Source organism: Eucyclogobius newberryi, unplaced genomic scaffold (genome assembly GCF_026437365.1).
Source record: "Eucyclogobius newberryi isolate DKJ021-1_F unplaced genomic scaffold, fEucNew1.0.hap1 SCAF_7, whole genome shotgun sequence".
Taxonomy (NCBI): Eukaryota; Metazoa; Chordata; class Actinopteri; order Gobiiformes; family Gobiidae; genus Eucyclogobius; species Eucyclogobius newberryi.
In genome coordinates, this window is record NW_027316389.1 from 34,217,055 (window position 1) to 34,231,424 (window position 14,370).

General features: G+C 50.1%; 1 protein-coding gene across 1 annotated transcript in view; it reads left to right on the forward strand.

Moving 5' to 3' along the window:
• Positions 1 to 14,370, forward strand: part of pclob (piccolo presynaptic cytomatrix protein b) — a 135,947-nt gene that overhangs the window by 95,046 nt on the left and 26,531 nt on the right. Inside the window, exons 30-31 of the mRNA XM_072434450.1 lie at positions 7,087 to 7,131; positions 7,221 to 7,351. Coding sequence (XP_072290551.1) covers positions 7,087 to 7,131; positions 7,221 to 7,351 — 176 coding nt within the window. The remainder of the gene's footprint in view (positions 1 to 7,086; positions 7,132 to 7,220; positions 7,352 to 14,370) is intronic.

Genomic DNA, 14,370 nt, shown 5'->3' on the forward strand with positions numbered 1-14,370 from the left:
TGTGAGCGGGTGCGTGTCTGTGAGAGGGGCCGTCTGTGAGCGGGGCATGTCTGTGAGCGGGGCGTGTCTGTGAGCGGGGCCGTGTCTGTGAACGGGGCATGTCTGTGAGCGGGTGCGTGTGTGAGCGGGGGCGTGTCTGTGAGTGGGGGCGTGTCTGTGAGCGGGTGCGTGTGTGAGCGGGGGCGTGTCTGTGAGCGGGTGCGTGTCTGTGAGAAGGGCCGTGTCTGTGAGCAGGGGCTTGTCTTTGAGCGGGGGCGTGTCTGTGAGCGGGTGCGTGTCTGTGAGCGGGGGCGTGTCTGTGAGCGGGTGCGTGTCTGTGAGCGGGGGCGTGTCTGTGAGCGGGTGCGTGTGTGTGAGAGGGGCCGTCTGTGAGCGGGGCGTGTCTGTGAGCGGGGCGTGTCTGTGAGCGGGGCCGTGTCTGTGAACGGGGGCATGTCTGTGAGCGGGTGCGTGTGTGAGCGGGGGCGTGTCTGTGAGCGGGTGCGTGTCTGTGAGAAGGGCCGTGTCTGTGAGCAGGGGCGTGTCTGTGAGCAGGGGCGTGTCTGTGAGCGGGTGCGTGTCTGTGAGCGGGGCGTGTCTGTGAGCGGGGGCGTGTCTGTGAGCGGGTGCGTGTCTGTGAGCAGGGCGTGTCTGTGAGCGGGGGCGTGTCTGTGAGAGGGGTCGTCTGTGAGCGGGGCGTGTCTGTGAGCGGGGCGTGTCTGTGAGCGGGGCCGTGTCTGTGAACGGGGGCATGTCTGTGAGCGGGGGGCGTGTCTGTGAGCGAGGCCGTGTCTGTGAACGGGGGCGTGTCTGTGAGCGGGGGGCGTGTCTGTGAGCGGGGGGCGTGTCTGTGAGCGGGTGCGTGTCTGTGAGCGGGTGCGTGTCTGTGAGCGGGGGCGTGTCTGTGAGCAGGGCGTGTCTGTGAGCGGGTGCGTTTCTGTGAGCGGGGGCGTGTCTGTGAGCGGGTGCGTGTCTGTGAGCGGGGGCGTGTCTGTGAGGGGGGGCGTGTCTGTGAGAGGGGCCGTGTCTGTGAGCGGGGGCGTGTCTGTGAGCGGGTGCGTGTCTGTGAGCGGGGGGCGTGTCTGTGAGCGGGTGCGTGTCTGTGAGGGGGTGCGTGTCTGTGAGCAGGGCGTGTCTGTGAGAGGGGCCGTGTCTGTGAGCGGGTGCGTGTCTGTGAGCGGGGGCGTGTCTGTGAGCGGGGGCGTGTCTGTGAGCGGGTGCGTGTCTGTGAGCGGGGGCGTGTCTGTGAGCAGGGCGTGTCTGTGAGCGGGTGCGTGTCTGTGAGCGGGGGCGTGTCTGTGAGCGGGTGCGTGTCTGTGAGCGGGGGCGTGTCTGTGAGGGGGGGCGTGTCTGTGAGAGGGGCCGTGTCTGTGAGCGGGGGCGTGTCTGTGAGCGGGTGCGTGTCTGTGAGCGGGGGGCGTGTCTGTGAGCGGGTGCGTGTCTGTGAGGGGGGGCGTGTCTGTGAGAGGGGCCGTGTCTGTGAGCGGGGGCGTGTTTGTGAGCGGGTGCGTGTCTGTGAGAGGGGCCGTGTCTGTGAGCGGGGGCGTGTCTGTGAGCGGGTGCGTGTCTGTGAGCGGGGGGCGTGTCTGTGAGCGGGTGCGTGTCTGTGAGCGGGGGGCGTGTCTGTGAGCGGGGCGTGTCTGTGAGCGGGGCCGTGTCTGTGAACGGGGGCATGTCTGTGAGCGGGGGGCGTGTCTGTGAGCGAGGCCGTGTCTGTGAACGGGGGCGTGTCTGTGAGCGGGGGGCGTGTCTGTGAGCGGGGGGCGTGTCTGTGAGCGGGTGCGTGTCTGTGAGCGGGTGCGTGTCTGTGAGCGGGGGCGTGTCTGTGAGCAGGGCGTGTCTGTGAGCGGGGGCGTGTCTGTGAGAGGGGCCGTCTGTGAGCGGGGCGTGTCTGTGAGCGGGGCCGTGTCTGTGAACGGGGGCATGTCTGTGAGCGGGGCGTGTCTGTGAGCGGGGGCGTGTCTGTGAGGGGGGGCGTGTCTGTGAGCGGGGGCGTGTCTGTGAGAGGGGCCGTCTGTGAGCGGGGCGTGTCTGTGAGCGGGTGCGTGTCTGTGAGCGGGGGCGTGTCTGTGAGCGGGTGCGTGTCTGTGAGCGGGGGCGTGTCTGTGAGGGGGGGCGTGTCTGTGAGAGGGGCCGTGTCTGTGAGCGGGGGCGTGTCTGTGAGCGGGTGCGTGTCTGTGAGCGGGGGGCGTGTCTGTGAGCGGGTGCGTGTCTGTGAGCGGGGGGGTGTCTGTGAGCGGGTGCGTGTCTGTGAGCGGGGGCGTGTCTGTGAGCAGGGCGTGTCTGTGAGCGGGTGCGTTTCTGTGAGCGGGGGCGTGTCTGTGAGCGGGTGCGTGTCTGTGAGCGGGGGCGTGTCTGTGAGGGGGGGCGTGTCTGTGAGAGGGGCCGTGTCTGTGAGCGGGGGCGTGTCTGTGAGCGGGTGCGTGTCTGTGAGCGGGGGGCGTGTCTGTGAGCGGGTGCGTGTCTGTGAGGGGGTGCGTGTCTGTGAGCAGGGCGTGTCTGTGAGAGGGGCCGTGTCTGTGAGCTGGTGCGTGTCTGTGAGCGGGGGCGTGTCTGTGAGCGGGTGCGTGTCTGTGAGCGGGGGCGTGTCTGTGAGCAGGGCGTGTCTGTGAGCGGGTGCGTGTCTGTGAGCGGGGGCGTGTCTGTGAGCGGGTGCGTGTCTGTGAGCGGGGGCGTGTCTGTGAGGGGGGGCGTGTCTGTGAGAGGGGCCGTGTCTGTGAGCGGGGGCGTGTCTGTGAGCGGGTGCGTGTCTGTGAGCGGGGGGCGTGTCTGTGAGCGGGTGCGTGTCTGTGAGAGGGGCCGTGTCTGTGAGCGGGGGCGTGTTTGTGAGCGGGTGCGTGTCTGTGAGAGGGGCCGTGTCTGTGAGCGGGGGCGTGTCTGTGAGCGGGTGCGTGTCTGTGAGCGGGGGGCGTGTCTGTGAGCGGGTGCGTGTCTGTGAGCGGGGGGCGTGTCTGTGAGCGGGGGCGTGTCTGTGAGCGGGTGCGTGTCTGTGAGCGGGGGGCGTGTCTGTGAGCGGGTGCGTGTCTGTGAGCGGGGGGGTGTCTGTGAGCGGGTGCGTGTCTGTGAGCGGGTGCGTGTCTGTGAGCGGGGGCGTGTCTGTGAGCGGGTGCGTGTCTGTGAGCGGGGGCGTGTCTGTGAGGGGGTGCGTGTCTGTGAGGGGGGGCGTGTCTGTGAGAGGGGCCGTGTCTGTGAGCGGGGGCGTGTCTGTGAGCGGGTGCGTCTGTGAGCGGGGGGCGTGTCTGTGAGCGGGTGCGTGTCTGTGAGCGGGGGGCGTGTCTGTGAGCGGGTGCGTGTCTGTGAGCGGGGGCGTGTCTGTGAGCGGGTGCGTGTCTGTGAGCGGGGGCGTGTCTGTGAGCGGGTGCGTGTCTGTGAGCGGGGGCGTGTCTGTGAGAGGGACCGTCTGTGAGCGGGGCGTGTCTGTGAGCGGGGCCGTGTCTGTGAACGGGGGCATGTCTGTGAGCGGGGCGTGTCTGTGAGCGGGGGCGTGTCTGTGAGAGGGGGCGTGTCTGTGAGCGGGTGCGTGTGTGAGCGAGGGCGTGTCTGTGAGCGGGTGCGTGTGTGAGCGAGGGCGTGTCTGTGAGCGGGTGCGTGTCTGTGAGAAGGGCCGTGTCTGTGAGCGTTTGCGTGTCTGTGAGCGGGGCGTGTCTGTGAGCGGGTGCGTGTGTGAGCGGGGGCGTGTCTGTGAGCGGGTGCGTGTCTGTGAGCGGGTGCGTGTCTGTGAGCGGGGCGTGTCTGTGAGCGGGTGCGTGTGTGAGCGGGGGCGTGTCTGTGAGCGGGTGCGTGTCTGTGAGCGGGTGCGTGTCTGTGAGCGGGGCGTGTCTGTGAGCGGGTGCGTGTCTGTGAGCGGGGGCGTGTCTGTGAGCGGGTGCGTGTCTGTGAGCGGGGGCGTGTCTGTGAGAGGGACCGTCTGTGAGCGGGGCGTGTCTGTGAGCGGGGCCGTGTCTGTGAACGGGGGCATGTCTGTGAGCGGGGCGTGTCTGTGAGCGGGGGCGTGTCTGTGAGAGGGGGCGTGTCTGTGAGCGGGTGCGTGTGTGAGCGAGGGCGTGTCTGTGAGCGGGTGCGTGTGTGAGCGAGGGCGTGTCTGTGAGCGGGTGCGTGTCTGTGAGAAGGGCCGTGTCTGTGAGCGTTTGCGTGTCTGTGAGCGGGGCGTGTCTGTGAGCGGGTGCGTGTGTGAGCGGGTGCGTGTCTGTGAGCGGGGGCGTGTCTGTGAGGGGGTGCGTGTCTGTGAGGGGGGGCGTGTCTGTGAGAGGGGCCGTGTCTGTGAGCGGGGGCGTGTCTGTGAGCGGGTGCGTCTGTGAGCGGGGGGCGTGTCTGTGAGCGGGTGCGTGTCTGTGAGCGGGGGGCGTGTCTGTGAGCGGGTGCGTGTCTGTGAGCGGGGGCGTGTCTGTGAGCGGGTGCGTGTCTGTGAGCGGGGGCGTGTCTGTGAGCGGGTGCGTGTCTGTGAGCGGGGGCGTGTCTGTGAGAGGGACCGTCTGTGAGCGGGGCGTGTCTGTGAGCGGGGCCGTGTCTGTGAACGGGGGCATGTCTGTGAGCGGGGCGTGTCTGTGAGCGGGGGCGTGTCTGTGAGAGGGGGCGTGTCTGTGAGCGGGTGCGTGTGTGAGCGAGGGCGTGTCTGTGAGCGGGTGCGTGTGTGAGCGAGGGCGTGTCTGTGAGCGGGTGCGTGTCTGTGAGAAGGGCCGTGTCTGTGAGCGTTTGCGTGTCTGTGAGCGGGGCGTGTCTGTGAGCGGGTGCGTGTGTGAGCGGGGGCGTGTCTGTGAGCGGGTGCGTGTCTGTGAGCGGGTGCGTGTCTGTGAGCGGGGCGTGTCTGTGAGCGGGTGCGTGTGTGAGCGGGGGCGTGTCTGTGAGCGGGTGCGTGTCTGTGAGCGGGTGCGTGTCTGTGAGCGGGGCGTGTCTGTGAGCGGGTGCGTGTCTGTGAGCGGGGGCGTGTCTGTGAGCGGGTGCGTGTCTGTGAGCGGGGGCGTGTCTGTGAGCGGGTGCGTGTCTGTGAGCGGGGGCGTGTCTGTGAGAGGGACCGTCTGTGAGCGGGGCGTGTCTGTGAGCGGGGCCGTGTCTGTGAACGGGGGCATGTCTGTGAGCGGGGCGTGTCTGTGAGCGGGTGCGTGTGTGAGCGGGGGCGTGTCTGTGAGCGGGTGCGTGTCTGTGAGAAGGGCCGTGTCTGTGAGCGGGGCGTGTCTGTAAAAGGGGGCGTGTCTATGCGCAGGGCGTGTCTCTGCTCTTATTGTTAAATACATTGCATAGATACCACAACAAAACTAAAGCATATTGAAGAAGAAGATAAAAAAGCTTCAAGAGTCATTATTAGTACCTTGTCACCTCTTTGCTCGCTGAGGTAGAAGGAGCAGGTGCTGAAGGTGTGATTCGTCTTCCACGCTGGCTGTGTTCGATTAGAGGAATATTACATCACACAAAATGGAGGTGGAATGTCAAGGTCAAAGCACGAGTTGGGTTTTCACCACTGAACGATGGACACGGAATACTACGACTCAAATATAGAGCCATATTATGCTTTGTGGAAATGATTGCAGTTAACATTATGAACTTGTTAGATACAAAATGCTATTCATCTGATTAAAATGATCTATCCCAGTTAATTCAAAAGAAAAGACAATATCTGTGCCGTATTGAGTCAAATGAGCAATTAACCTTTGCAAACTTCCCCGGTGACTTCTCCAGGCGATTACTTCAACTACTTCCTTACTTCATAATACATAATATATTCTTTTTCCCCGCAATGCCGAGTGACAGGTTTTATATTCTTTTATACATGTAATAACGTTGCTGTTTAGTTTTGTTGGCATGTTTGAGTAACAGAGCATATTTCTTTTGTATGCCAGAGCAGGAGAGTCTTTGTCCCACATTGTGATGTCATGAGGTGGAAACCTGACAAACCTTTTGTGCTCAAACTGTCTCCAATAGGATGCAGTTAGCAGCTGTTGTTTTTAACCACATTTAAACCTCTTCATCCCTCTTGCACCCACAGACATCAGGCCTAAAGAGTAGATTATTTTAGTATTTGTACTGTATTTTTGAACATGTACTTACTCAATTCAAATCGTCCCAATCCACTGTTGTCTCCAAAAGAAGAACCTTCATTAAGCTGTTAATGAACCGTTTAAATAATAACACTAATCTAAAATTCAACTTAACTTGAGTAAAAAAGTAACATTTCAATATAAAAGTTCATTTGTTTTTCTTATATTTTTACTTAAATCTGCAAAATGTCAATACAATTTACCAAAAATAATTGCACTGAAACGTAAAAATACATGCGTCTTTACTGTGAGCGGGTTAATACTCCACCTGCTTGTCTCCAATGAAATATTATATTGTTCCTTTGGTTATATCATATTCCATAATATGGCAGTACTCAAAATATCATTAAACAGTACGTGACAAACTCCATCGATATTCTGATATTAAAGCCTGAGGTGTCGCCATTGGAGTTAAAGTCCTTGTGACAGGATTTTATGTTTTTTTCTAACTATGTCTTAGTTTGGTGAGATAAAACCTGCGGTAAATATTTATCATCGTTTTACATCCGTGAAGTTGCAGTTTGTGACGAAATTTGGGAACTTGAAATATACAGGAAGTAGTGCTGGGTTATAAAACAGAATCCCTCTGTGATGTCATCAACATGCGACAAATTACACGCAACTGACATCCTTTTCTGACAGTTCAAACGATCATTCAACAAAATAAAGTTAAGTTGATAAAGTTATCGGGCAATAATAATCGTCAAATCATAACTGTGATGTAGTTTAAATAGATTTTGGTTCTTGTTTACAGTATGGTTGCTAGATAACAGCTGTGGGATTACCGCTATCCATGTCATATTTGCTACTCATGTCCAAGCAGGAAGTACAATTAGAAACTTTACAAAATGGTCAAGCTGGGTACAAATGGGCAAACTGTTTAGTAAAATCTGTACTAATTATGTTCACTACGTTTTAGTGAAATGTCGCGCGCACTGTAGATATAGCACTAATATGTCTCCTTTAATTATGTATATTTCATCAGTGAATGCAACTCCTCACATTTTGCTGTAACCTTACCTTAAGCCTGGCAGGTTCAATACTATTTTAACATGTTTTTCATTTCTTATTCCAGCCCGAAGTCCCGAGAGCGCCTCACCACATCACCGGCGAGATCCAGGTACGTGAAAAACAAAATGCAAAATCCAAACTGCGGTCGCGCCATCTTGTCTGACGCCCTGTCCGCCTGTCAACGCTGTGTTCCCTTAGCTCCAAATCAACTATGACAGGAACCTGGGTAACCTGATAGTTCACGTGCTGCAGGCCAGGAACTTGGCCCCGCGGGACAACGACGGATACTCCGACCCCTTCGTCAAAGTCTACCTCCTCCCGGGACGAGGGTGAGCTCCCGCTGCACGTGTGTGTGTGTGTGTGTGTGTGTGTGTGTGTGTGTGTACTCGGCAAAACAAGAATACTGACATGAGTTGAAAGGATTTGAATTCAATGTATATTTTGGCGGTTTTGATTAGATGGCACCACTTTTTAATAACTGCGTGTTTAATAGCCTTAGTAAAAGAACATGAACAAACATATAATTCACAATGAACAAATAGGTTTATTTCATTAATATTTCAACACCGAACTCCTTAATTAAGTAGTTACTAAGCCTGAATCAGTCTTGTATAAAATATTTGTGTTTCTTAGTAAACTATGTATAAGGCATTAATAAATACTAGATATTTCTTTATAATAACCAAGAGATAAATACCAGTAAATGCCTTTTATAAGTGCTTATAGACAAATAATTGGTGATTATGAATGCATTATAAATAGTTTACAAAGGAACATTATTTTAAAGCATTACCACGATGTATCATTATGGATTACGTCTTTATTCACGTTTTATCAAGGCTAATAAAGGTGTAGTTATTATAAAATCAATTTTAATACACATTTTCCAATTAAAAAAGAAAGAACAATGAATAAATGCAGTGAAATATAGACGCAAAATGAATATATTATGTCACTTTGTTTCATTGACTTATTTTATGTTAATCCTAAGTAAATAATGAAATATACATTACATATATATATATATATGGAAAAAGGTGACATACTCTTTATTTCAAGCCAGCATTCACTTAGTTTTATGTACTTATATTTGGCTGGTTTCAAGAACTTTAAAATTTGCATATTTGAGAAAAAAATATGTATAATTTATTGTTTCATATTTGTGGAGTGTCCGCCACCTGCTTGTCGTAATGCTTCACTTGGAATGTTCCACAGTATGGCATTAAACGCATCTACTAAGAATTTGATCAATTACATTTTTTGAGGTCTTTTTACTGCTAATTAAAATACTGTGATGTCTTCTAATTGTTTCCATGGAGACACATGTGTGTAATACTGCGGAGCGTTTCAGTCAAAGCAATACCATCCCCATAGAGACAAGCAGGTGGGGAAGCCGTCACCAGAAAAGTTAGAAAAGTTACATAATGCACCTTTAAATGTGAAAAAAATTATAAAATAATTCAATCTTATTCCATTTGCAGATGATTTTTCCGCAATAAAGACGACGAAATAACTTGTCGAACCTGTCAAAAAGTCCACATTTTTTGTTATTAAATTAAATTGACACCAGTAAATATATTAAAACAAGTTGAATGTGTGAATAAATCTAGTCGAAACAACTCCAAAAGCTTGTGAATTCAAGTCGTGTGAACTCATATGTGCTAATGTGTGCTCTGTGTGTGCCTCTGCTTCTGTGTGTGTCTCGTCTCCTCTCCTCGGCTTCTTTCTGACTTCCTCTTAACTGTATGAGAGACTGACAGGAAATGCAATATGGAACAGACCAGGAATCAAGCTCGAGTCGTTATGATGTGAGCCATGAAGGCCAAAAGCGAGAAGGATCTGGAACTGACTTGACATTTTATGGGATATTATTTGGAGCCATTGAATATTGTGTTCTCTGCCAATCATTATTGTCTTATTTCCACAAAATTCCACAAGATTAAAGCCAAAAGGTGTAGTTTGTATTTTTTAGCCTGGAGGCAGAAAAGGATCTTCAAATCAAATCAAATCAATTTATTTTTGTAAGGCCCAAAATCACAACAACAGTTGCCTCTGAGGGCCACAGGGAGAAATGAATCAACAATGTCTGTGGTGGCGAGGGACGATGTCCCAGGGTCCTCTGTCCTTAGACTCTCCTTCTCGGCCAGGAAAAACTACAAAAAAAACCTCTTTGGGGAAAAAAGCGTAGAAACCTGGAGGAGTTCCAGTGAAGGAGAGATCCGACTCTCACAGACGGACAGACGGACACGAGGGAGACTGGAGCTGGACCCACTCTTCAAGCAGAAGAGGGACCGTCTGAGGCGAACTGGACCCACTCTTCAGGCAGATGAGGGACCGTCTGAGTCGAGCTGGACCCACTCTTCAGGCAGATGAGGGACCGTCTGAGGCGAGCTGCACCCACTCTTCAGGCAGATGAGGGACCGTCTGAGGCGAACTGGACCCACTCTTCAGGCAGATGAGGGACCGTCTGAGTCGAGCTGGACCCACTCTTCAGGCAGATGAGGGACCGTCTGAGTCGAGCTGGACCCACTCTTCAGGCAGATGAGGGACCGTCCACACAGGGCAGGGACCACTTCACCAGGAGAGGGGCATCTGGGTCCACAGGTCCTCAGGAGTGAGAGAAAGAAAAGAAGGCGGTGAACAGTTTGCAAGTGGAATTAAAACATAAATATTGTTTGATAGCATAAGTAGTCAGAAGAAGAGGATAGTGCTCAAGCTGCCACAGTTGCTCCTAGGGCAGCGTAGCTAAAGCTGTGGGTTTATGTTTCTGCTCCTAACTAGTCTGACCATAAGCGATTTTGAAGAGGAAATCTTGTATTATAATTTTTCTTACAATGCCACAAAACAGCCCAGGAGTTTTGGAATTGACACAGGTTTATGGGCGCCATTTTGAGGATTTCATTTTGAACCGTTGTGTTTGTAAACCGAGCGTTTGCATTCTGAAAGCTGGTGCCATTCCATACATGAGCTCCAACGCATTCGCTTTCAGTGGGAGAGTTATGCCATGTTCAGACCTCATCAAATTCGCGCCCGATGCAAAAGTTGGACGCCTGTACATTTGAAGGAAGACGCCCCGGGCGCGCGTCCTTGACGCCCCGGGCGCGCCAGAGGCGGGAGCGGAGGCGATGGGCTCCGGGGCCCGTCTGGGACCCACATATACTTCAGAGCTGAGCAGAGTTTAGTCAATATCATTATTTGCTCCAAGAGCTGCGTCTTAAGGATTTTTTTTTATCGTTGCAGGAGGTTGTTTTGGGTCGTGCGTAGCACGTCACTGGAGCGTCATCTCTGATTGGCTGCCCCAGAAAAGTTGAGCTTTGTTCAAGTTTTCTGCGCCGGACGCTCAAACGGCCCTGACGCGCCGCGCCCGACGCTCAAAACGCAGGATTTGTGCCGCAGAAAACGCAGGACGGCAAGACGCGCGTTCACATAGACTTTGAATGTAAACGGGATGCTTTTGACGCCTTGGTTTGAACAGGACTAGCGTTAGCCTCCGAACGTCGCAAACTATGAGAAAAAACAGTCAATCACCTGTAACACCAGAGCCTCGTTAGAAAACCTTACGACATGTTGAAGTATTTTGTGAGGTCGTGTTTTGCGCCAAAATTAGCATGAAAGCTAACAAACATGTAATTAACATGTGAACAACAACCATTTGATTGCATTGCACTGTTTTTATTTTGCTGCCTTGTTAAAATGAATGGCATAGAAGGTTTACATCAGTACCAGGCCGTGTGTGTAGCTGTTGAAAGAGTTATATAATTTTATTGTGTGATTTTTGATGCAGTAACATTTGACAATTAACAGCAATATTTTGTTACATTTGTATTGAAAGATGCAGAAAGTGAAGTGAGAGAAGAGTAAGCAGAGGACAGGGTTAACTGTACTGTCATTCTTATTTAAAGGCGAACATGTCATTTTGATGTAATGTGTTGTAGGGAACGTAAGCATTTAAAGGGCCCCCAATCGTGGTATTGGAGCCACTGTTGACGTCTCCAGCCGTGATTCCTCTCCTTGGACCGTCGCTCACGCGCAGCACAGTCTAAAGTCGTTTTCCCGTGGCTCTGCTCCTGGCCTCTGCTCTGCTAATAGCTCACACAGGGTCGATACGGTGTTTATCGCTGCTGTAACCCTGTCTGCACTTAGATAATGACCTATCAGACCTCCTCATGAGATTAGGCCCAGAGGCCAGCCTGATCTCTGCTTCTGAGTGCCAGAGTATGAGCCCACGCCCCCCAGAGGTCGATCACATCCACAGAATTGAGTTTGGTATTATGCAAAGTTTGAAAAAAAAAAAAGGACTAAACCATGCCTGAGCGGACACAAAGCTAGTAAGAGACAGCATAACAAAGGTCTAAATCAGGTCTAAACCAAGATAAAACCAGGGAAAAAGATGGTCTGAACTGGCAAAAGCTAAATATGTATTAAGACCATAAGAAGCAGCACAAAGTCTAAGCTCAGATTAAACCAGGACTAACGAAGGACTTCAATTTAGCTGAACAGACAAAAGTTGAACAAGGAATAAGACTGTATGAAGTTGCACAAAACAAGATTCGACTTCAGATTAAACCATGACCAAAAAGGAGCCCAAATTTACAGAAAATTACAACAAAATGACCATAAAAATAACAAAAAAAAACAGGTCTACAGGTCTTAAGAGCAATGCACCAGGTTTAGGTTTACAACATCCGGATTGGGACTAGACTAGGCCTAGATCAAGACCATACCAGGACTAGAATAGACTAAATAGAACCGAATCAGGACTCAAAGGATATATATTATGCAAAATTCCTTTTCATTTTAGTTTTAACCATGTTCTTTCCCTCATCAAATACACCTGGAGTTTACACTTGTTTCATTAACCCTGTTTAGTAAATCTTCTCCTTCTGAGCCTCAGAAAAAACTTGAATGTTGCGAATGGTCCAGATTTGTGATGTCATAGGAAGAGTCTCTTGTACTGTCCATAGATTAGACTCGTTCCGAGCATTTCTGCTGCTCAAATCACGAACATTAGCATGTCGGAGGAAGGCTAGGTTTGTTTATCTCCCTTATATAAGTCTCTCTGCAGTCAGTAGATAGAGCTCTAACTCAATTCCTGATGTGGGAAACATGTTTAAAGGCCAATAACTATACAGACAATGCATAATACGTGTCCTTTAATGGGGTCCCAAACAAGACTAAACTATGTCAAAGCGATGACTGAACTAAGAGGACTAAATCAGGATTAAACACAGACTAAATAGAGTCTAATTTCTATGTCCATCAGATTTAAATCAAAACCAAACAAAGTCCAGGATTAAACCACGGCAAAACCCGGACTAAACCAGATCCAAACCAGTTGTCGGTAATGGCATGTCAGCCTAGTGCTTTATTAGCAGTACAGTGAGCATGCCGCGCTGCTACATTACCAAAGGCTGAATTATTTATCCTCCCTCTGGCGGCCGGCGATCACAGCAATGTTTTTGGACTGGTGTCAGACGCATTTCTCTAGAGCTGTAATCAGGCCTGAAAAGATTATTGATTGGCTCTGGATCCTTTCCTCTGAGCGCCTCACGTCTGCAACAGGAACAACCCACTAAAGCAGCCAGAAAGAACCAATAGAACTAGAAACTCGTGTTGACTTGGTTTGGCCCTGTCCGGGTTAGTCCTCCTGACCACTTTTCATTTTGAAAATCTTTTTTTTCAAACAGTCACATTTAAATGGTCAGATTTATGTAGCGCATTTCTATCTTCAAACGTCTTTAGATTAGCCTCTAATTCTTATTAGTTTAGTCCACCTGAAAATGTAATTCTAATTCAGTCGACTAAACTAGTTTTAGTCACCAAAATATATCCATGGGTTTCAGAGTGATGAAGTTGTCTATTGTCATCACAGCCAAATGCATTTATATGGTTTTATTAATATAATATAACTTACATTTAGAATAGGCAGTAATCCAAACATTGCCTCGTAAGTATATGTGTACCAATGTCCTGCCTCCTGGTGGCCAGAGAAGGCCGTCCCTCTGAGGATGTGTCACGGCTCGACACTTATATCTTATGTAATGAACCTCAGAGAAGCAGGATTCAACTCAAACACATTCAAACTCAGCGTCACAGATCTCTTCAGTAGAGACGTTTCAGCCTGAGCTCTACGCTCCAGTCCCAGGCTCAACCTCGTGAGCACCACTGGTTTTGGCCACGGATGAACTTCTGCTGAACAGCTGTATCTGAACAGCTTTTATATGGACTATCTGATGGATGATTAATCTCCCACAATGAACCCATTAGACTAAAATGTAGAATGATTATTAGTCTATTAGCCATTAAACCCCCCAATGTTGCAGCCAAAATACGTCCTTGGTTGTATATATCGAACGTTTTTAAAAACAAAATCTCTTGGTTATAGTAAAAATCAGTTGCTCTGCATAGGATCCAGGTCCAGAACTGTACATGTACACAAAATGTATTCTGAATGGTCATAAGTCCTCATCATGGTGCATACAAACTCATGAATATCTCTATTTTAACTCAGAACATTTCCTTGGACAGGTTTAATGTACAGACATGTATATTAGTTGTTTTAGTTGACAAAATGATGTACTTGAATGTCATTTTAGCCATAGTTTCAGTCTGTATGGTTAGTTTTTATTAACTTTTAATTTAGTTTTAATAAAAATATGACTTTGACAAAAATTATAAGGAAATATTTTAGTCAACAGAATTAAATGGTTTTCTACTCTCTAGTCCTGGTTTAGTACAGTTTAAGTCCCAGTTCAGTCCCAATAATGTTACTTTTGTGCAAATATGAACATATTTCCTAAATATCCTTAATCAGGGCTATACCAGGACATGTCCAATTTAGGGCTAAGCCAGGTAAAAATAGTACTTGCCTGGCCAGCCAAGACCACAAGCTTTTTCTATATAAATGTTTGGTCTGAAACTCCATCCTACCTCTGCAAATTCTGATGAGACTGACATGTGGAGAGAATCACATCCAGAATACACAAGCGACCATTTTTAGCAAAATCTTAAATATTTGCAGCAGCTTGTGTACTAGCGTGCAAATGTCCATAGAAATGATCTATGTTAGCCAAAACAATATGAACAAAATATTTAACAAAAGACCTGTGGAACAATTCATCACACTGTTATGTCCCGAATCCGTTTTATTGAACGTTGAAAACTCCCTCGGTTTGATATTATCCTTACATTTCTATAGAAAGAAGGACTGGTTTGTCAGGCTAGGGAATATACACTGTAAACCAGGTCTAAACAAAGTCCTAAACCACATCTAAACTAGGATTAAACCAAACCTAATCCAAAAAGCAGAAGCCAGAAGAGAACACTGTTTGTCTCAGCTCTCAGCCCT